Source organism: Syzygium oleosum, unplaced genomic scaffold (assembly GCF_021117445.2).
Source record: "Syzygium oleosum isolate NSW1041296 unplaced genomic scaffold, Sole_v2.1 Sole_v2.33, whole genome shotgun sequence".
In the NCBI taxonomy this organism is placed as follows: domain Eukaryota; kingdom Viridiplantae; phylum Streptophyta; class Magnoliopsida; order Myrtales; family Myrtaceae; genus Syzygium; species Syzygium oleosum.
This window is the reverse complement of record NW_026607517.1, coordinates 476,137-497,872: the sequence shown is the minus strand read 5'-3', so window position 1 is coordinate 497,872 and position 21,736 is coordinate 476,137. Positions and strand designations below refer to the sequence as shown.

Below are 21,736 nucleotides of genomic sequence, written 5' to 3'. Positions count from 1 at the left end.
CGCTTACGATTGAACAACTTTCTTTTAACTCCATCATATTGAACACAGGAAGCCACACCAGAAGGTACCCAGATACTTTGTTTAGGTGGAGAATCTCACAGGATTGTAGAAGGCATCATCTTGTTACAAACCCCCGCATTACAGGACTCACTTAGACTAACAAATCAACAGTAGATATAATTCCTTCCGTATATTTATTTATTCACCTGCGCACACATGCTCACAAAAGAAAGCAAGGTACTTTGCAGAAAGGCAGCGTGTGTTTGGACATTCTTATAGTTGCTTTCAACAGGATGAGTGCAACCAACAAACATATACAGGAAGTAAAGGATATAACTAGGCAGCCACTTGAGAAATTATTAGCAGGGTTAAAGTCTACCAATTAACACTTCCGGTCATCATTTAATACTTGTCCATGCTGTAGGAAGACTTTTGACAACTGCTATTGCACAATAAAGTAAAGCTATCCCCTCCCCCTTCAAGACAAGAACACACCAATTAACACTTCCGGTCATAATTTTTTACTTGCCCATGCTGTAGGAAGACTTTTGACTACTGCTATTCCACAACAAAGTAAAGCTATCCCCTCCCCCTTCACCACAAGAACACCTCCCACCGTCCCTCCCTCGGAATATTTATCTTCATCCTGACCACAAATGTCACAAATACGGTTTCTCTTGAACAGAGGTAAAGCCATCTTGCATCACATCAGGGCATAAAGACTACTGAAGACAGCATTTGTAGAATACTTTACAAGTGAGATTGACTTTGTTACCTTCAAACTATCATCACCACCTTTTGCGTTAGCCCCACAGGCAATTGAATGAAAATATCCAGTTACTGCTTGTACGACGAATTGGGCGGCGACATTGGGATAACCTCTTAAAGTATAATGCGACATCACGGCAGTATTGAACAATGCCCATTTATGCCATGCTTTTGCCCACTTTGGTTCACATTGAGTGGCGTTTCCAAATGCATTGAGAATTTCTGCACGCAAAGGAGCTCATTACATAATGGCCCAAAAGATCTCGGCAGTATGGACCAACAAACAAGGACTACCTTTTATAGTTTCTTCATCTAAACCAGGAGAAAGCGCCCACTGCCAGGAACCAAGTGTGAGATATACACGTGCGAGCAGTCGAGCACTTGGACCTTTACTGCTTGTTAGACCTATTGGAGAAATCGCCTGAAGATTTGTTGCACTTGACAGCTCTTCAGCCAAATTCTGTAAAATTAAATTTTTGCCCCATTAAAAAACACAGCAAGGAAATCAAAAAGGGCACTTATGTGATACAGTTGCACATGATTCCATAAATAAAGTAAATCATTGGACCTGAAGCCTAAAAAACGCATCTTTCCGCTTAATATCCTCGCCAAGAGACCACTGGTACTTCAAGTATGCCAGCATTACTTGTGGAGGACCACGGTATCCCACATTCTCAGATGTTTCAGGGTCAAACTGCTTGTTTATACCAAACATGTCAGATCATTATAAACTACTTAATATCTGCATGCCTCTTTTCTTTCACTGCTGTTACGATACCCCACTCACCTGCAAGAGCTTAATTAAGGTAGATCTAGCCTGACTAATTCGATTACTTTTTCTACAAAGAGAAGAAAATTTGAGCCACGTTTCAATATCTTCTGTCGGTGGTAGAACAAGGGCTCTAACGGCCAACAGGCCTTGCCAGACCTGTCAATTAAGTATCAGGAAGAAGTGAGAGATGAAAGAATTCACCAGAACAGAAGTAAAATAGTTCATATGTTAAACTCTAAAATAAACAGATAGCCATTTAACTTCTAGCAACAAGAATATAAAGTTTGCTATAATTTGCAAGGTAAACGCAAATAAGTTTAAACAGGTCAATCCCAGAGAGATGGATAATAAGATTAAAATGTCACATTAAAAAAGTCAAATAAGTTAGAGCCTAAAGTCCATCCATTTGTCCAACCAAAAAAAAAAAAGCCCATCCATTCGGAGATATGATCCCATCAGATGTTAATATGAGAAAATACGGGAAACATTTAATCAGTTCAATTTTGACTCTTCTTAGTACCACAACTTTTTCATTTTACCCCCTATAAGGCAAGAGAACTGTTTAAATGGTTATAGATGCATGAGTGGATTATGATAGAATCATAAACCTAGTGACCTATCCCATAGTCTACCTCAACATTTCTTTTCACTCCTTTAATGCGCTCAGTCCACATATTCCGAATAAGGGCTCGCCGTCCTTCAGCGACATGGTTTCCCAAAGGAAGAGTAGAGTAATCAATGACCTGTCAAGATTATTGAATATGTAAGAAAAGCAGTAACTTCCTTGATCACATATACCAACATCAACTGTTGTAGATGATGAGATGAGGTTAAACCTCTTCCAGTTCCAGAAGCTGCTGAACACGGACCATGTTGCTGTAAGCACGATCGTAGCTCTCCAAGACCTAAGCAGGTATCAACAAATAAAAATTTGTTTCAAACTGAAACTACTTTTTTTTTTTTTTTTTTTTATGAACATACAACCAAAAAAAGCTCCTATGGTCTAAATTGAGGAAGATTTTACCAAAGTTAACAAAGAGACTACAGATAATTAGCAAGAAGCAAGATATAAGTTTCATCACCAATGTGTTCAAAAACTCTCTTCCTATTTACCATTTGCAACAGATACCGCTTCCTGGCATAAGGAGAGATTTAGACTCGTGATCACCCAAGGCCACAAAGGAGGTCAAGAAAGAATCCATCAACAAAGTTTACTTACATACTCGATGTTTCATTTATCATCTAACATAAGTGCCATGTGTCCTGACAACCTGAATTTTAAGGAGGTCTACCCAGTGCCATCAAAAAATTGTAAAATGCAAAATGCAGATCCAAATGCTATAGTCAGCAGTTACAACCAAGGAATTACAAATCAGTCCGTAAAGGCCGTTACGTAACAGGAAAGGTGGACCCTGCGACCGTTATAAACCACTGCTATGGTGCTAACAAATATCATACATCGTGCTGTCTTTTGTTATTTTTGTAAATTTCTTGGATGCATTCTTTCAAGGTGTAGGAAACCTTAATGCCTATTAGTGAAATGTTAGTTACTCATTTGATTTCCAGCATAGTCTTAATATCGATAAAAATCACAAAAGAGATTAGTTTTACTTCTATTAACCGGAGTATACAAGAGAAAAAGGGGTGGCCAGTATGATGGAACATAAGCATGAGAAAGAAGTGCAGCAGCAATTGTTTGTACAAACTTCGATTGAGGAGATTTCACTAAAAAAGATTGAGCTCTTAAGACAGGAAACTTACCAAAGCAGCAAGCTCAGTTGCCAAGCACTTTCTGGCCCTCTCAACATATTCACGTGCCTCATCATACTGCAAGGTACAAGAGGAGGTCAATGCTGAATACATCTAAACAATTGAGACATTAGTGCACAGCAAACTACCTTCCCTCTGCGCACAAGTAAAACAGCCCTAAAGAATGTGCCATTGCTACTGCCATCACCACCAGCAGCAGAGTTTCCTAAACCCCGAAACTTAGTTTCATCACCATCATCCAGTCTATTAACATACTCCGCCATCTGATCCCACTCTCCCATGTTCCAAGCAGCACTAGCAGCCTATGAGTAACAGAACAAATTAAAAATACGTAACAAGGAAGAAGAGAAGCAGTGATATAAAGAACATCCTAACCATCGGTGCCATTTCTAGACGGGCGGCTGGCTCGGCTGGGGTCCAATATTCCTTACATAAATTGTTGAGTTCTTCCCATCTAGCTAAAGCCGCAAGACATCGCATCCGGCCTGAAATATCATGTGGATAGAGCTAGGAACGAGGGGCAGGGGCAGAAAAGTTCTGACAAATACACGTTTTAAATATCTATACACATCTAGCAAACAAGAAAACCCAAATCAAGCACCTGCTAAATGGCAATACTCAATTTGTAAAAGATAGGACACATTCAATTCGATCCAAATTGTCAATCGACGAAGTATCATTCTACTCAAAAAAAGGTCACTGCAACATTATACATGTGGCAGTAACTAAAAACTACAGGCAACAGGGTAAACTCCAAGTGAGACTGGATAAAGAAAAGCAACTAATATGAGAAATGGTTAAAGTTATAAATCGACTCGACCAAGCACCAAGCATTTCAACATCTCTTATGAGTATAACATTTGCAAGTGCTACCCACTTTTGTTCCCACACTTCATCAGTGTAAAACCTTTCCTGCCACATCAGTTGTGTAGCCACACTTGTGCAGGGTCAATCATTCTGATTTCAAAGTAGTGAATAAACACAATCTAGACCATCCAAAGACTGGTGTACATCTACACGTCTCATGCAAGCTCTTGAAGTTCATCCCGAAAATATGACTCTATAGTGGGGAGATGGTTCATTTCCAGGACGACCTACGGTAAAATGGACTATGAAAAAATCTCTACAACATGAAAATCAGTCAATTTCATCACTAACCAATTCTTCCAAAGATTACAGGTATAATAAGTTAGACTTGCTACCACAACAACTAAATGTACACACACAATCACTAACCTAATGTAGCATCTAAAACCAGATGTGGACTAGACGCCTGAGATGCCTTGAGAGTATATGCCTTCAGAGCATCATCCCATCGCTGCAGTTTCTCATACCTGAAAAGACAGGCCTATATAAGCATTCACATCAATGGGTCGGGTAAGATCTACTTTTTGTCATATTGACATAGAAAGTATGTACAAAATAAATTGAGTTAGCATTATACATCATGTCATCAATCTATGTGGTGTAATAATACCAACTACAGCTAGCCATCCGAGTGTGTAGTGGGTCAATGTTCAAACTTCAAAATCACAAAGAAAGTGGAGGAAGTTGCAGAAGTCATTGCATATGGAAGGCACACTACGACTATTAATTATACACTGCATTATTTGATGACTTGGGCCTATGATGCTTGTACAATATTTTCTCAAACCTAGGGATTTTGGCATAGAAGCCAGAAGTCGGGTTACCTACTTACTAGCTTTTCACTTATGCGGTTTACTTAGAAAGCATACATAAGAAAATTTACATGGCTATAAATCAAATATTTGTATATATTTTTAATATTCGAGATGTTCAATATCATAATTATTTAAACAAAGCAATTATTAAATTTAAAATAGACGTTACATGCTACGCACCAAAAGCCATGGCTACAGTCAAAAGCTAAAACCATGATTAAAAGCTAGACACACACACACACACACTACAAATGTCAAATCCAATTGAATAGTCAAACTCAACATTACCATGACTCCTTCAGTTGCACCTCCAGATTTTGCTGGGCATAGGTTAGTATTCCAACTGCCGCCTAAGAGTAGGAATCATTTATCATTAGAACAATGATCATGTGATGAAAGTCTGAGAGCAGACATAATCAATTTCAAGAAGTGGTATGTAGATTGTCAACAAGCATAAATAATGAAAAGCGGACCTCATGTTGGTGTAGCTGATTATTTATATGTATTAGAGCTTCAACTACAGCAACCGGGTCAGCATCCATCTTCTTGGAGCGTGCACCTTCAAACTCCATTTCTTTGTAATGCAGTGCCTTTGCAAAAGCACGAAACTGCAACATTACATCGACAAAAAAACGAGTGATTCAATCAAGTAAAACCAGAATTGATGCTGCAACACTAACGGCAAGGTGTCAGAAGCAATCAGAAGATAGAGATTAGGATTTCCGAATCTGCCTACCCATGACATTTAAAAAGTTTCAATCCTCTTCATATAGTATATAGGCCTGTGGCTAATCCTATATACAAAATCCAAGATACCCTCTAAACATGGTCTCGGATATTGCTTAAGTTAACATGAAGAACACTTTCTCAACAGGAATGCATCAACAATACCTTCTCTGCAAGAGCACCAAGGAGTCGGATGTCAATAGGAAGGGGCTTCTCATCATGCTCCATGAACTCAGCCTGCAGATATTGCCTCAAATATTTCAAATTGAATTGAAATACACCAAAAAATAAATAAAAAGAAGAAACTCCACTATCAGCTTTCATTATCAATAAATGTATAAACATTGCTGGATGGAAAATGTAGACAAATTTTCTGAAAGAATACAAGTCAAAGTATAAACCAGATTAAAAGTCAGATTGACTCAAGCACGCAGCTCATAAATTACAGACATACCAAGTTAAGAAGTGTTGCAAGAATTTCAGGAGGAATATTTGGAGCAGAAAATGCCATCTCTAAATTCCGAACCAAGTGCTTCTGACTAGATTCAATCAGCTGTGTCCAACAGCTCACAAAACCAGCTGCGAATAACTCCCTTCCAACAAAGGGCTGAAGATCATTTGGTTAGATCCTCATGCCAAAACAAGAAAGTGTGAGATGAGAAATATTAACCCCACCTGCAACTGTGCCAATCTTGCACATGTTCGCAGAGCTGGAGATGGAGATTGTTTCAAGAGCTCAATGCTAAAGTGCCGCATCCACTCAGCCCAATCTTCTCTAGTACTGCGTTGAGAAGCCTCCCCAGCAGCAAGTAGACGACCAACATTGACCTTTAATAATGATTTTTAAGTTGTTTAAAAAAAACTCTTACCATGTCATTGAAAAATGATAGAAATTGTAAGCATTGTGTGAAGGTGAATTCAAGTTATGCATTCTCCAGAACCACACAAACAGAAGCTAGAATAAGCAAAAGGCAAAAGCGGAATGCAAAAATGAGAACAACGACCAAAAGGCTAAAATTGATTAAAGATGGATGCTCTTCTATCAAAATCTAAGTACCGAATATCAGCAAGCCTAGACAAGTAAACCATAAACATAGATAAAAACATATCATACAAAACAAGAACCAAACCCTGACAGTAGATAAAAGGTTAAACTGCTTCTAAGTTTCTTTAGATACCAAAAACTACATTTGGCAGAAATGATCAAAACCAAATTATAATCATTACTACTAATTGATGCCACAAATACCTGCCAAGGTAAGAGGTTTCTCTAACCAGAAAAGCTACAATACCAACCTATCCTGCGCAGCTTCTACACATCTAGAGTAGCTTAAAAGGATTGCACAGAGAATGCATACTGACATCAACAAGCACTACCCCGACTGATAATTATCCACTTTGAATCAGAACTTGAACAGAGAGACGGAGAAACTGCAATTCGGTATTTAATAAGTAACCTTTCAGAAATCATTATTTTTCTGGTTTTGAAAAAAAAATCAGTATTTCAATTGTGCAATTGCAAAACTTTCAGTCAAAAAAGAATTTCACGAGTATGGCTAGCAAAATTAAATGAAAGGTATACAGGCACGAGTCCATGCATGAGAAAGAGAATATACTATGTAAGGATACTTCTCTATGCATGAAGGAATACAGCTCTCAGCGCAGTTATGCTAAGAGCCTAGGAGTTTTGTATTCATTAAGCACCAAGCTAGTTTGCAACTATATATAGAAATTTAGGATAGGAGAAAGCTCCCGATTAGACAAAAAGGACGTGTCTTTAGGTTTCTTTTAATCTGTGAGTCTAATAAATACCTGATGTTCTAGAGAAATTTTCTTTAGTTAGAACTTATCAAGAAAATAGATGGGGTAGATTCAAACTACAAATCACAAATTTCTCACAAAACCTCACGTGATATTTTGCTATTCCATGACTCATTAACTTCTATAGTGGGTATCGCATGATTTGCCCACTAACAACATTTAATTACGAAAGAACAATTCCAGATGATTTCACAACTTGTAGTGTAACCATATAACAATGTACAATTCGTGGGTAAGAAGCACCTTACCCAATTTTATATTTCCATCTTCCTCAATCTAACACTCCATCTAAAATTACGTGTCCCTCAAACTTAAATAGTCCATGCGTCCCACACAAAAGACGCAAGAGTACTCTTAAAGAAACCATACTTACTTGGCCTGCTTCTTACTGTCGAGGTGAAGCCCCAAAAACACCTTTTAATTAATAGTGAGAGTAAAGAATACCTGACGAACTCTATGCTCTTTTTGCACATCAGACCCATCTTCATATGGATCATTCTCCGCATCATTCAATGGGTCACTGATTACTTCTACAGCAAGCCGTCGACTTAGTTTTTGAGCAGTCGTGCTTCCTGAGATCAGTGGTTCACGTCTATGGACACGACCTTCAATCTCCTCAAATTCCTTATGCTGAAAATAGATTGAGCCACTGTCATATAATAATCAACAAAAAGCAACATGATGAATCTGTAAGGAATTTATTAGTTAGAAAGAGGACCCTCAATCGATGTTTTAAAAGAAGTTTGTGTATCGATGGTATGAAGATGGTGAAATCCTCCCCGAGGGCATAAGCAAGACAACAAAGTGCATCTACAGCATCCTTCCTGAGCTCATCAATTTTTCTGCAAGTTAAACATAAACAGGTAAGAGCATTTTTAAAGAATCAACAAAGATAAAAAAACAAGCATACTTAATTTTCTGTTTTCTTTTTAAAATAAAAGACAGTCAACAGAAAATATTTAACTTTCAACTTGAACCCAAAGAAGTGAAAAATGATAGCCGGGAATACAATAGAAAGATATAATTAAAAGAAAATGTGCTGCATAAACAAATACAACATTCAGGCCATGCAAGAAGACATTGTTCTACTTCTTTTAGTTATAATTCCAAAACTTAGGAACAAACTAACCCATCCAAAACCAGCTTCAAGTGATGGACTAGCGAAGATATATGACCAGTAACCTGATAACAAGAAAGGGTGCATATAAGAGTCAAAACAGATTCACCCAAAACAATAGATTGGTGAAAAATAGAACAAAGAACTAACTATTAGCGAGAATAGAAAGAAAGATGAAGGTTATGTGTGCTCCCAAAACCTGATCATCTATATCTATTTCATAGATTTAAATGCATTAAATTAACAAACATAACAAGTGGCATCCACCAATCCTTCCCCCCTCTTCCAAAAATACTTTCCTTTTCCATTCTCCAACAATTATCTTCAACTCCACTTCCATATATTATAGTCGCCATCGAGTAAAAAGCAACAGAAGAATTTTGATTTTCATTTGCCAGAATGAAGTACACAACACGTGACACAACCACCTTTCCTGACACAGTAGCAATGTCACTATCACAACTTCAGACAGAGATTCAGAGATAGGATAAGAATGCTCTCCTTTTTGGTGTGAAGTGACATTATAAATTTTACCCATTCAACAGTTTGCCATGTCATTTTGGACCAATGAAGAGTTCAAAGTTAGTCAAGTCTGCCTCTAAGAAAAATGACCAGGATTGAAGACTGAAAATGTCACGACACTTACTATGTTTTTAGGTGGAAAGTTCGTATCCACCAGATTCGTTCATACAGTGGAAAATGGCGGCAACTCTCAAGGTCATAAATCTTTACCATATGCAAAGAAAATCCAAATCAAAGGAGCTGAAACCTATTATCTGATCTCTACCTCAAAGAGGATGTATTTTTCAGTCAATATGCTTGAGCGAGAGATTTATATATCACCAACAAAATAACTCTACACATGATTGATTCCCATCAAAATTAAAACCAACAATATACATAACAGATAGTTTCCATTGAAAGTTAATTCCACAATTTTTTTTTTTTTGGTATTGGTTAGTTCCACAATTTTAGTCCTTCAATAAGAGGCGCTCAGCTTTATTTTAAAGTCATATTGTCCTATCCTTGACAGGTGTTGTGGCATTAACAGGATCCCACATATTACCAGCTTAACTCATGAGAAATTGAACTGCCTACCTGAACTCGAGGGATTAATCTGGTTAAAGTTTTAATGGCAGCACGTCGTTTGTCTACTGGAGCATCTTCTTTAAACAATCGAATGAGTGCTGGAAGAAGAAGATGCATGTGCTCATCCAAGGTCCCTGCATTTGTTTAAGAGTAATGAGTTTGTCCCTCTATGGGTGATAATGCTTCCATACATCAAAATAGCGAAAGTATCTTCACTCAAAGATTCAAATAAGTGGATACTTGCCAGTACTAATAACTTAACGCAAGAACAGTCCCACTTCCCCAAAGTTCCAAATGAGAAAGGACTTCAATTTTCTAATCAGATCTATACATTAATACAAATTCCTGTACTATCTCATTAGTTCTACTACCACTGATCTCTTCAAGACCACTTACTCTTCATCATGCAAGTAATCCAATATTCCTCCATCCATCCATCCTTCTCTCAACTTCTTTCTTGAACATGCTTGTTCAATGACAACATGAATATACGAGATAGACTAACTCTATAGAAGATCGGGAAAATAGAACAGATAAAATGGGACAAAAGATTACAGTGCAAACTGCTTTAATCCGACGAGATTCTCATCTGATTCTCTTAATTTTACCCAAACTTAACATCGGAAGAGTATAATAGTACGAACCACCAAAGACTTCAAGGGTATGAAGGATATCGAGAACATATGTGTAGTCGTTGCACCGTTCTGCATCGCTAAGGACTTGAATACAACATGGAAGTATATCAGGAAGATATGTTCTGAATTCATCATTGAGAGCCAAGCACAGCTGTTCAACCAGATGCAGAACCTAAGAATATTTTGGCAGAAAATCAGTCCACACATACGACATGTTGCAAGATTATGTATAAATATGAATATACGTACGTACGTACATATATATACATATATACATAAATATACATATATATAGAGAGAGAGAGAGAGAAGCTCACTGGATGGCCAAGTGGAGGACGATTGGCAGTTGGCAAGCTCAGAGATGACCACAGTTCAGAGATTAACGAAAGCAATTCTTGCCGATATTTGCGAATGTGCTGCATGAGCCACATAATCTTCCCCATAAAAACCTTCATAAGAGCCCAATAAAATGATGCCATTAAAGTTTTCACATAAAAATCACCTGCCGGACGATGGATACGAGAGTTCCAAGCTTCCATGTTATGATGTCCTTCAGTGTATCATCACATATTCGAACTATGTGAAAGAGATCAGGTAAAACCTGCAGTTAAAAACGACACTCAACAAGAAGTGTGAAAAGTATAGCCAAATTCACCTTTCCCCCCTCATCTCCCCTCCCCCTTCTTCCTGATGACTTACCTTTGGCAAGTATGGAACACAACCAAGACCCATCGACTGATCTTGCAAGAAAAGGAGTCGATTAAGTTTCAGAGAGAGAGATTATATACACACAACAATTGGAGATTAACGAAAATTCCAAATAAATCACAAACCTTAAAAATGAACATAAGTGAACCAACCACTTTACGGTGGTGACTAGCGAGGGAGGGATCCCTAAGAATCCGCATCAGAGAATTTATCGCCACCTGGAGTCGTTTATAAAAAGAGATAAACATACATGAACTTTGCATCGTTAACAAAGATCAGTGAAATCTCTAATCCCCATATATAAAGAATTTGATATTTGGCACAACAGAGTGACTTTTCTAAGGTCAATATCCTACCGTAGAATAATAATCCTCTGATGTAGCAAAAGATGGCCAAAGATCCATGGGTACTTCATCCATGGTCTGAATGTGCTGGCCTGAATCAACAGCAGCACGAGCAACTTCTCCATGTGAACCAGGCAACATGAGCTGATTTCGTTTATGCATGTGGGGATCCAAAGCACCCATAATCCCAAGAACCTGATAAAAGCACAGGAGAAATTTCAATCGCATTGATACTTAAACATCCCAGTATACAAGTAGGCATCAATGTACAAGAAGTTTTAACTCATATACCTTAAGAACTTCACGCCTGGTAGACCATGCTAATTCGCCATTCAGCAATTTCAAGAGTAAGCCAAGTAGTGGAGGATACTCATTGTAAGGAGTTATCACATACCTGCAAAGATCAAATATCAAAACATTCTGAAGGTTTACATGCATTACAGTTAATCTCACAAAACACAAACTCATTTTCTTTGAAAGTAGCCATTAATCCCACATATGGAAAGGAATTGAACAAAGACGAGACATACACCATTAAAGTATGATCCCGGTTGACATAAGGAAGTGAACCAAGGACCCCATAGTGGCATGAAATTCTATCATAATAAATTACTCAACTATATCTTCCGTAATGTTCCCAAATGCAAATTGCAAAGTACTTATTGCCATGGTCACCATGGGACGGAACAATCTTTGGATAAATTGACATGGAGCAACTTTTTACAGCTCCATGAACCCACAAATTCAAATATATCAAACTAATCAAGGAGAGCACAACAATAATTTATTTCAATTTCTAGAAAACATTTTCTAGCGTAATCCCATGGGTTATTCAAAATACAGGATTCATAATTTGAATTATACAATTCAAATCAACAGAAATACAGAACGCTTTGACTTCAAGTGCGAAGCAAACTACTCACCAAAATTTAGTCACAATTCTTCAATTTGGTAAAACTTGTGGAAAAGTTCCAATCAAGTGTAACATTTAGACACTAGGATTCTCCCACAACCATGCTAACCATTGAAGATAGACTTGACCATCCTTCTCTTTCATCTTATTTTTCTCTGCTAGAGTTCTATAAAATGAAAATTTTGCAATTCGACAATATTGCATATATAGGATCTGGATTACAAGATCACCTTTATCATCACCCTATTTTATTTAAAGAAAATATGAACAAGTATTCCTATTTCACCAAAAAGTGTTGCTCAAGAAAAAAATAACAATACTTTTGAGATTTCAACTTTATCAGAGCTAAATGGAAATATTAAGATGGAGATTAGGCATATTTCCCCTAAACCAAACAAGAGCCATGGATGGTGTACTGATTCGGCATATGTCGTAATACCAAACATTACCGCATTATTTCACAGTTTCCTGAAAACAATGCTATATTGGGAGATAGGTTTCTCTACAAGCCATTTTAGAACTTTTGATGATTCAAATTCAAAAAATGGACCCATTTTCCCCATAAACAAAGAGAACTTAATTGATACGGCACCAAGGCAATGCTAACACAGACAAGAAATAAAGGCACTCATAATCAACAAACTTTTGCAAAATGTTCAATTAAATCCCTGAATTTATTTCTTTAATCGGGTCCCTAAACTACTAACCTTCATTGTTTTTGGTGGTCCTTCCAAGCAAAATATGAATAAAAATACTAACAAGGACTGCCACGTTAGCATTAACTGGACCAGTCAGCTTGAGTGGCATTTAAAGCCAGGAAAAAAAGGGAAAAAATGAATGTTAATTTACATTATAAAGTTTTTAACAGCCTGGAGTGTCAAAAGAAAACAAAATGCATCCATCATGTCTTTTTTATAAGAAAATGACAAAGAATTTTATGCCATAAGCTGCCAGTGTAGCTTTTTCTTTACACAAGCACTCTTGATATTATGATATGTGTACTCATACGTTAACATGGTAGTGGACACAGTCTTGATCTCAACAAAGCTTGTGTATCAAACAAAGTCACAATGGCAATGATTCTTAAGCAAATCCTTAAAGAAATTGTATAGCATAAGAAACATGCAACATACCCAGTGCTCTGTACAACCTGACCCAGAGTGGACACTGCCACTTCTCTTTTTGTGACTGCAGCTCCATCCAATAGAGCATCCACAATTAAAGGCATTAGATCTGGGATATATTGTCGCATTGCAAAACCACCCTGAACAAACACCATGACCAAGATTTTAATGTTTTGAAGAAAACAGAACATTTGCTAGTGGTGCCAGTGCTACACTACAAATAAAGTTAAAAAGCATAAAAGAGCATGAAAGGTCCCTCATGACACCATAAAATAAAGAACTTAGACAAGACAGGGCTCATAAAATAAGACATCCTTGAGGTTTTCAAATGATAGAGATGCGAATGCATAACCATCAGAGCTTCTTAAAGGTCTAGCAATGGAGATTTCCTACTTAATTGGATCTCCAAGCATATGGGTTCTAGTCCTGAAATTCAATTGTTTGTCCAACAAAAATTGTTGGGACACAACCAACTCTTTCAATACCTCATCCACCTATGAGCCATTCTATAAGGAACCTAATCTGCAAACCACGTAGTTAAAAAGGGATGTCAGCAGACTCAGTCGAAAATGAAAATAATCAAATTGAAAACCTAGGAAATATACCTCTATAATGTATCATTATATTTGCATCCATGAGAAAACAACAATCCTCGTTGTTGAAATCAACATAGACCATGGAAAAGAAATTTCTTTAAAAGAGGGAGAACCAGCGGACGAGACATTGTTGCTAACTAAACCAAAAAAGGAAACCTCAACAGCCTCTAAAAAAAGAATTCATGCACTCAGCACAACAATATTTCCATCTTCAGATCTTGTGAAATAAAAGGAACCCCAAGAACTGGCAGAGTAAAGAAGTGACTGTAGATGGAACCAAGCCAATGACAAGCTTGCATCCGGGCCCAAAACTATCTTAGTTGGTCATAAATGATCCTCGGTCTTACATTCCATTATGAAAAACCTAACAGATGGTCTGGACTTTAAGCAGAATCAAGTTCACCAGGACTTCTCAGGGATTCCAATCCTACTTGATAGCAACTTAAGATCAGTAAAATTTGTTTTATATCGGCCATATATGCCGAATAAATTTGTTTTCTGTTGAAATTGAGAATCATAAATATCAAATTAAGTTCTATATTTAGATGATAAATTAGTTTTGACATTGAAAGTTGATATTCATAGATATTCTTAACTTAAAATTCTATGCTTATCTTTTTAAGAGTATATTAGAATTTCCACACAGTATCAGAACAGTTAAAATAATATTTAACTCACCACTCTAGCAAGATCCCCCACAGTTACAAGAACTCCGCTTACAATGCCTATATTAGCATTGCCCATGGAGCTGTCCACAAGCCTTGCGACAAGTGCCTGGAATTTGGAATTCACTCAATAAATACAGGAAATAAACACTTGAATATGGCTACAATCATCATATTATCAGTAAAACCTTGTGAATTGGAGCCACATATGGGAGTATAAGTCGTTCGCAATTTCGTATTAAGCAACCGAGTAACTTCGCGCTTTCTTCTCTGCATTTGCTATCTGCACTGCTGACAGAGAAGGGGCATCTTAGCAAATAGCTTGGCTTAAAAGCACCCAAATTCTATTTCTAGCATCAGTGAAAGAAGACTTGTCAAGAAAAGTGTAGTTCAAACAACCAACAGATTAACAGTTATATTTATTTGTTAAACCACCCGCCAGTATTTAAAGACAAACTTAAAAGAACATTTCACACAACCTTTGCTCTAGATATGTCAGCAACTGTATGAGATGGCGACGAAGAGCTGGAAGGACATAGGCAGGGTTCTTCTCAGATAACCTCCCAGCTACTGAGATAGCATATTCCCGAACATCAAAATCCTTCCAAAAGGTGTGCAATACATCAGCAAAAGGTAATGAATACCCAACATTGGACAAAATATGCAAAAAAGGACTTAGTTACAAAATATAATCTAAGAGTAATGACACAGGAATCTGCAAAAAGAAAATGCAGATTTTTGCTATACAAGATTGAGACTGTGATAAGATCTACATCGTTAGTCTGTAGTTTCATTAACTGGCAAGAGCAGCATTAATTTGAGACATACAAACAGGCACCAGTAACTAACAGAGAGGAAACAAAAGAAGTCACCATACAGCCATATCTCGAAGACACCTGTCATTCCCACTCTGCATCAAGGTGCATTGATTTTACTTTTAATAAACTCAGATAACTTTGCCACTGCAAAGGTCATAGACAACTTCCACTAGGAAAAAAAAAACAATGTAACTGTACTATTTCCAGCTAATCTATGCTACAACATTCCGGGACATTGGCCTGTCAATATTATAGATAAAAGGGTTGGCATTATGGGAAAGATTATTTGATTATAGCGGACAAAACTATTGAATTCAATTAGGTAATAGGATCCGACCAAAAAAAATTACAAAAAAGGTGTAGACTTAATTAACATCATGATAAATGTAAGGCTTCTTCCAATTTTCATCCTCCCTCATGTAAATTTCTAATGATTTTGGAAAAGTGCAAAATTCTATGATGGTTCGCTTCTCAAAGAACTGCTTCTCAAAACTAAAACACCCAAACAGCTCCAGAAGGGGCAAATCACAAACAGCAAACAGTTCACTATACAGAAGTTCATGATCTCTTGAGGCTTATCTATTTTCTTCGTCCATATACCCTTAACAATTGGGACCTTGTCAAACAAATAAATCAGTCCATTTTCTCTATTGGTCCTTTACCAAATCTTTTCAGGTTCTCGAAATAAATATAGAGGCTTGAGGATAGGGCAGTAATCATGATCAAAGTTACTAACCTAGTTAGTTAACCACAAAAAGCATCTGGGCTTTGGAGGTGTTAGCACACGTGCACCTGTGTTTGCATGACTGTGAATGTCTGCTTGTGTGCATGCAGGCATACATTACTATTTTCAAATTCACAACATCCTTCGGAAAGAAGAAATAAATGAAGGAATTAGAGAGAGAGTACCTCATCATTTAAAGCAGCAAAAACTGCACTGAGACTATCTGCCTGTGCTAAATACTCATCAAATCCTCTATTCACATGCAAGGAGTAGAAGATGGACCGCCTAACAGTTACATCAGCATCCGCAACAGCAGCGATGAGGAGTTTCTCAACAAGCTGTAACAAGGATCAGTCATTGTAGTGGGTCAATGCAAAACAGATTCCATGATTAGCCACCTTAATACTTAGTTTCATGGAAGAGTCCCAAGATAAGAGGAAGGGAAAATTCGAGCAAAAGACCACAAATGATTCCGCTTACTACTTTTTGGTCAGTGTAAAGGTGGAGGAACAAGAGAGTTTTTGAGGGTCTGGAAGATGATTTTGCAAATATAAAGGACTCATGGCTCTTTTGCATCAACTTTGTTTGATTGACAGACTAGATTAGTAGAGGTTCATATGTTAGATATGTTGAACACCTTGACTTGTAATTGATTTCTGCAAAGGGTTTGACACTCCCTCAGTGCCACTCAACAAAATTTTGTTTTTTACAGAGGAAAAACGGGTAGAAGTATGATCTCCGGTGCAATACTAATCACATAATATCATAAATATCTAGGGTAATTTCTGGAAACCACAATTATAAAGCATGATGATGTGTGCACAAAAGATATGCTTTCCCCTGGTCCCAAAACAATGCAAATACCCTATTATACCCCATAGGCTACATTTGGGAACTAAATAGGATACTTTTTATCCTATCCATGCTTTTGGTTTTGTCATCGAACGGGTTATAAACTGGATACATCCTGTTAAAAAACTAAGCCGACCTAAAGGAGGAATAACCGAGTAGTATTACCCCTTTCTAGTAAAAAATATACTAAGCTTCGAAGAGAGAGGCGAGGAGAAAGAGCAGCGGCAGCCCGTAGCCATGGTGAAAGGCGACCATACTGCTGCAGTCATCCACACACTGATCCAAGATCAGCAATGATAACACAACACCACCTTAGAAAATGGACAACAACACCAAATGGGCTACCTCAAGAAGACTTAAAACACTGAATAGGTTCACATTGCTACAATGTATTTTTTTTTTTCACCCATAATGTACAGAAGCTACATGCACGTCATTTACACATAAACTGACAAAAGGAAATCGACCACAACACAATTACAAGAAATCACCTCCTCAATCAGTCGCCTTCGCTTTCCTCCAGTTCGATTTGATCTAGTCGAACCAAATTGTGTGGATGTCACATCAGAGAAAGAACTTGCAACCAATCTGCAACAGCATAGTGCTGCATCTTTTCGTGTTGCTCCATCTTCGTCGTCCAAGTACCCAACAACCGATTCTTTGACAAATTCAAGAAGCTCATGACCCTAAAGATAATAGTGTCAGCATCAAGCCATATTAGATGTAATATGTACGCTTCAAATGTGACAGTCACCGTTTAGCACCTTAAAATTGAAACGGGCAAGAGTCTGCAGAGCAAGTTGCACAAGAGCTGAACCACTGAACTCAGAGAGCTGCTGTGCAGTATTCATCATGTTCCCTCGAACCATGGGTACAGCCGGCCTTGCCTGAGGAGGATGGGACTTGGAAAGAACATTTGAAATGCAGCTGAGCAACCGAACTTGTATTGTAGGTAGCATAGAAGGAATACTGAAATCAAAAACAGAAAGTAAATTCTTCATGTTTAATCACCACAATAACCCGGGACAAGAGATATACCACCGTATTGTACCTAGATGTTATTTTCTCAAGAGCCTCTACAAGTGTTGGAGAAAGACCAGCTGAAAACATAACATCCAATAGTCCACGAACGTGAGATTCCATCTTCGGCCCCATGGCTTTGGCAATGTTTCCAACGCATGCCAGAGCCTCAAGTGAAGGCCTACCTCTTCGTGGAGCAATCTATGAATCAGAAAACACCAGACATTAAGATGTTTTCACCAACATTTATAGACCACTCCCTCACTATGGACAAGTTGGTCAGAACCAACAAAAATGGAATAACTATGCTAAAATATCTTTTTTAGCTGAAGAATAACTATGCTAACATAACAATCCTTCCACCAACATGGCAGTACATTGTTGCAGACATATTGGCTTTCAGCCTCCAACCAGTATTCATCCTTCCACTTTGCTAGACAGGAAGCACGTATCTCTTAATTATGCAGGTCTACCCTGCATGATCAAAGTCTCTTTTTTTTCTTGTGAAAGCAAAGAAGAAAGAAATTTTACAAAAGAAAAGCATATAAAAAATTACAGACAAACAGAGTCTACAGAGTCTAACAACCTACCCAAATTGGAAAGTGGTTTTTCATAATCCGAATACTTAAAAATATAACCACAATCAAGCTCTCTTTACTTCAAAAAAAGTTGCTGCAGCCAGAATGTCTGAATTATAAGCAACAATTGAAATTAAGAGGCAATACATACTGCTTCACGTATGTGAGACATAATTGTCGGCAAATAATCGATCAGCTCCCCATCTAGAGCACCTGCCATCTCGCCAAGGGCTATAAACCCACTGGCTCGTTCAGCCGGATTCTGTAAAACTGCAAGTATATGCTTCATGCATATCTGTAGGAAAAGTGATTTTGAAACCTTATAAGGAGCTAGCGAACAGCCCGCATAGACAAAACAAACAAGACGAGATGCTAGCAAACCGTTAAATAGTGTGTAACAAATCGATCGCGAAGGAAATGTGCAATCCGCGGTAACAATGATGTTATGCTGCGTCGAACAAGCCGATCCTTGTGCTCTAAATATCTAAGAACAATTTCAGCAACTTCTCTATACCTCGACATCATGAATTCACCTGTATTCCTGCATTAGGAAGGAACAAGTAACTTTTACCACAAGAAAAAAACTTTTTACACCGCAAGTGACATTTCCATGCATTATAAACTCGGTTGGGGCTTTTCCACTTGGCCACAAACTTCTTCCTTTGTTGATTGCACTATTTTCACAAACTAGCATACCCCATAGGGAGCAATGCTGTTCCTCTGAAATTATGTTCTATTTGTAAGAACACCAGATATGTATCACGTTCCCAGAATGGGCACGGATTTCTAAATTTTTAAACATCTAGAGTACGTGTCACAGAAGTGCTTTCAAGTTTTCTAAGAAAAGGCAATCCAGCCGTAAATCATCCCACTTGCAGTACATTTATAAGATATAAAACTTCAAACCAACCAAGTCAATTATAAAATCAATTTGCCTTAAAGATTACAACTAATTACAGCAGAGGGGACCATCATTACCAACCTCAACAGTTCCCCAACAGCAAGTAATGACCCATGTATGCTATGAACAGGAGCATTTCTACCCAAGCCATCTTGTGTGGCCTCAAACATGCGATAGTACCTGTCAAAGTATAAAAAGTCAGAAAGTTATATCAAAGTTCAACACTATGGAGGACAAAAAAAATTTAGCATAAAAATATAAGAGCACGCAGCATTTGATTTTTTCAAGCTAAGGATACCGATGATCCTCTAATATGGATCAATCACTATTATATGGACGGCATAAGAAAACAGTATCTCTATTGAATTGCCACAATGATTGTTTCATTAGCCAAGATGGAGCATCAGGCTTCTTTACATCTGAATTAGTGATTTGATGGGGTCAATACCCCATTAAAGTCTCAAATCTAGATGTTCAAAAATCATTGGGAGTTTACTCTGCTGGAACAGGGAACTCGTTGAATAGGTAGCCAGATGATAGGCAAGATAACTAAATTCAGTTAAAGTTCGCAGATCTTCCGTTAATCTGCCTCACAAAGCTAACTATGTTTAGAATGAGGTGCAATTTGATAGGAAAGAAAAGCAGCCACTGACCTTGACGGTATAAAATAGATTGAACCTATTCGTTATATTAAAGTGAACTATATACTAACAACAGTAATATCATAGATGTCTGATACAGTTAACTTCCTAAACATAGAGTAAAAAAACCCAAAAAGTATGGCAGATTTGCACACTTATGATGTGACAACAGCAATGCTCCCTTGATTTCAAAAACAAAACTCCTTAAGTACTCCATGATAACTGAAGTACCACATATAATGACAACAACAAATGCATTTGCCCACTCTATCATGAACAAAATGAAATTCATATGAATGAACTGACCATTGCACACGCCAACGTGTTTCTCTCTTCTCAATAACACGAAGGCAGGCACGTAATGCCTCCACAGCCTGTTCTCGTATTCTCTCATCTGGATCCCTCAATGCAACCCAGATAGCATCAACAAATTCAGGAACATGGACATTGAAAACAGTTGAAGCATTCTCAGCCATTTCCTACACCAGACCAGAGAGTATACATCCTTAAAATTTGAAAACAGTCAGATATCAAGCCCAGCAGTTGATATGGTCCAGAAGATGGGCAGAAAACCCATCAAACAAGTAGATGAAATTCGACAAATCTGGAAGATGTAACTGAGCAACCTCCACTTGAAAAACAACTAGTTAGCATGACCGTAAATAAAGAAGCACTTACCTTCAAGATCAGAACAGCTGCAAGAAGACGATGCTCCACTCTGTCTCCACGTAGCCAATCCAGAGCAATTTTTAACTACAAGAATAAAAGCTCCATGTTACATACAATGCCAAAAGGCATACAACTAACAGATAGAAAAGCGACGCACCTGGCGCTCCATCTCGTCAGCAATCATCGCTCCGCCGGCCCTCGCTAGATGGCCCAAAACACTACTAGCAAGGACCAAAATTCTCTTATCACGTTTTACTTCGAATACCATTCGCATGTAATTTGAGAATCTCGAAACCTTGGAAGCATTCTCACCAAGAGCAACATCTATAAGCTCATCAATGACTCTCAAAGCACCCAAGTTCTCATCAGGATCATTGCTTTCTAGAAGAGCTGATATACGCTCATACAACTGATCCATAAACCGGGCAAAAGCTTCCCCACTTAGCTCTCGAGCTTCTTCCTCCACATACTTTCTTAAAGCCGATGCTGCTCCCTCCTATTGCGGTTTTCAAGTAATCAAAGTGCGTTAAAGGAGGAGGGATAACATGGGAAGTGATTACAGGAGCAACATAGTATCAAGAAATTACATATGGATATTTCTAGATTATTCCCCATCAATCGGGACAAAAAGTAGCAATTGGCTTGCAACATATCAAATCTCTCGTAAGAATGATCTCAGCCCTTTTGGTACAAGATATGGAATAAGTTCATACTTTCCCCCACCTTGAGGTGACGAACAGCTGTTTAAGCTTTTGCTATACCTTTAAAAATGTTCATGATGGAATTCCATCCTTGCTTAAGAA

General features: G+C 37.8%; 1 protein-coding gene across 3 annotated transcripts in view; it reads right to left on the bottom strand.

The window, feature by feature from the left end:
- Window positions 1–21,736, bottom strand: part of LOC115690359 (serine/threonine-protein kinase TOR) — a 32,068-nt gene that overhangs the window by 8,746 nt on the left and 1,586 nt on the right. Inside the window, exons 1-41 of one of the 3 annotated variants that reach the window (XM_056304945.1) lie at window positions 21,246–21,368; window positions 21,091–21,151; window positions 20,943–21,017; window positions 20,571–20,743; window positions 19,705–19,803; window positions 19,104–19,263; window positions 18,874–19,017; window positions 18,176–18,345; window positions 17,889–18,093; window positions 17,616–17,810; window positions 16,458–16,610; window positions 15,210–15,331; window positions 14,919–15,021; window positions 14,744–14,839; window positions 13,479–13,609; window positions 11,724–11,826; window positions 11,445–11,627; window positions 11,214–11,306; window positions 11,080–11,115; window positions 10,883–10,981; window positions 10,698–10,796; window positions 10,390–10,552; window positions 9,755–9,879; window positions 8,669–8,721; window positions 8,258–8,381; window positions 7,984–8,169; window positions 6,394–6,546; window positions 6,173–6,325; window positions 5,884–5,955; window positions 5,466–5,600; window positions 5,281–5,342; window positions 4,547–4,644; window positions 3,686–3,795; window positions 3,439–3,612; window positions 3,302–3,367; window positions 2,377–2,445; window positions 2,173–2,283; window positions 1,556–1,696; window positions 1,337–1,462; window positions 1,063–1,228; window positions 776–990 (exon numbers count right to left, since the gene is read on the bottom strand). In XM_056304945.1, coding sequence (XP_056160920.1) covers window positions 776–990; window positions 1,063–1,228; window positions 1,337–1,462; window positions 1,556–1,696; window positions 2,173–2,283; window positions 2,377–2,445; window positions 3,302–3,367; window positions 3,439–3,612; window positions 3,686–3,795; window positions 4,547–4,644; window positions 5,281–5,342; window positions 5,466–5,600; window positions 5,884–5,955; window positions 6,173–6,325; window positions 6,394–6,546; window positions 7,984–8,169; window positions 8,258–8,381; window positions 8,669–8,721; window positions 9,755–9,879; window positions 10,390–10,552; window positions 10,698–10,796; window positions 10,883–10,981; window positions 11,080–11,115; window positions 11,214–11,306; window positions 11,445–11,627; window positions 11,724–11,826; window positions 13,479–13,609; window positions 14,744–14,839; window positions 14,919–15,021; window positions 15,210–15,331; window positions 16,458–16,610; window positions 17,616–17,810; window positions 17,889–18,093; window positions 18,176–18,345; window positions 18,874–19,017; window positions 19,104–19,263; window positions 19,705–19,803; window positions 20,571–20,743; window positions 20,943–21,017; window positions 21,091–21,117 — 4,968 coding nt within the window. In that variant the 5' untranslated portion in view covers window positions 21,118–21,151; window positions 21,246–21,368. Of the gene's footprint in view, window positions 1–775; window positions 991–1,062; window positions 1,229–1,336; window positions 1,463–1,555; window positions 1,697–2,172; window positions 2,284–2,376; window positions 2,446–3,301; window positions 3,368–3,438; window positions 3,613–3,685; window positions 3,796–4,546; window positions 4,645–5,280; window positions 5,343–5,465; window positions 5,601–5,883; window positions 5,956–6,172; window positions 6,326–6,393; window positions 6,547–7,983; window positions 8,170–8,257; window positions 8,382–8,668; window positions 8,722–9,754; window positions 9,880–10,389; window positions 10,553–10,697; window positions 10,797–10,882; window positions 10,982–11,079; window positions 11,116–11,213; window positions 11,307–11,444; window positions 11,628–11,723; window positions 11,827–13,478; window positions 13,610–14,743; window positions 14,840–14,918; window positions 15,022–15,209; window positions 15,332–16,457; window positions 16,611–17,615; window positions 17,811–17,888; window positions 18,094–18,175; window positions 18,346–18,873; window positions 19,018–19,103; window positions 19,264–19,704; window positions 19,804–20,570; window positions 20,744–20,942; window positions 21,018–21,090; window positions 21,430–21,736 lie in introns of those variants that run through there. The other 2 variants (XM_056304943.1, XM_056304944.1) reach the window with 2 other exon arrangements.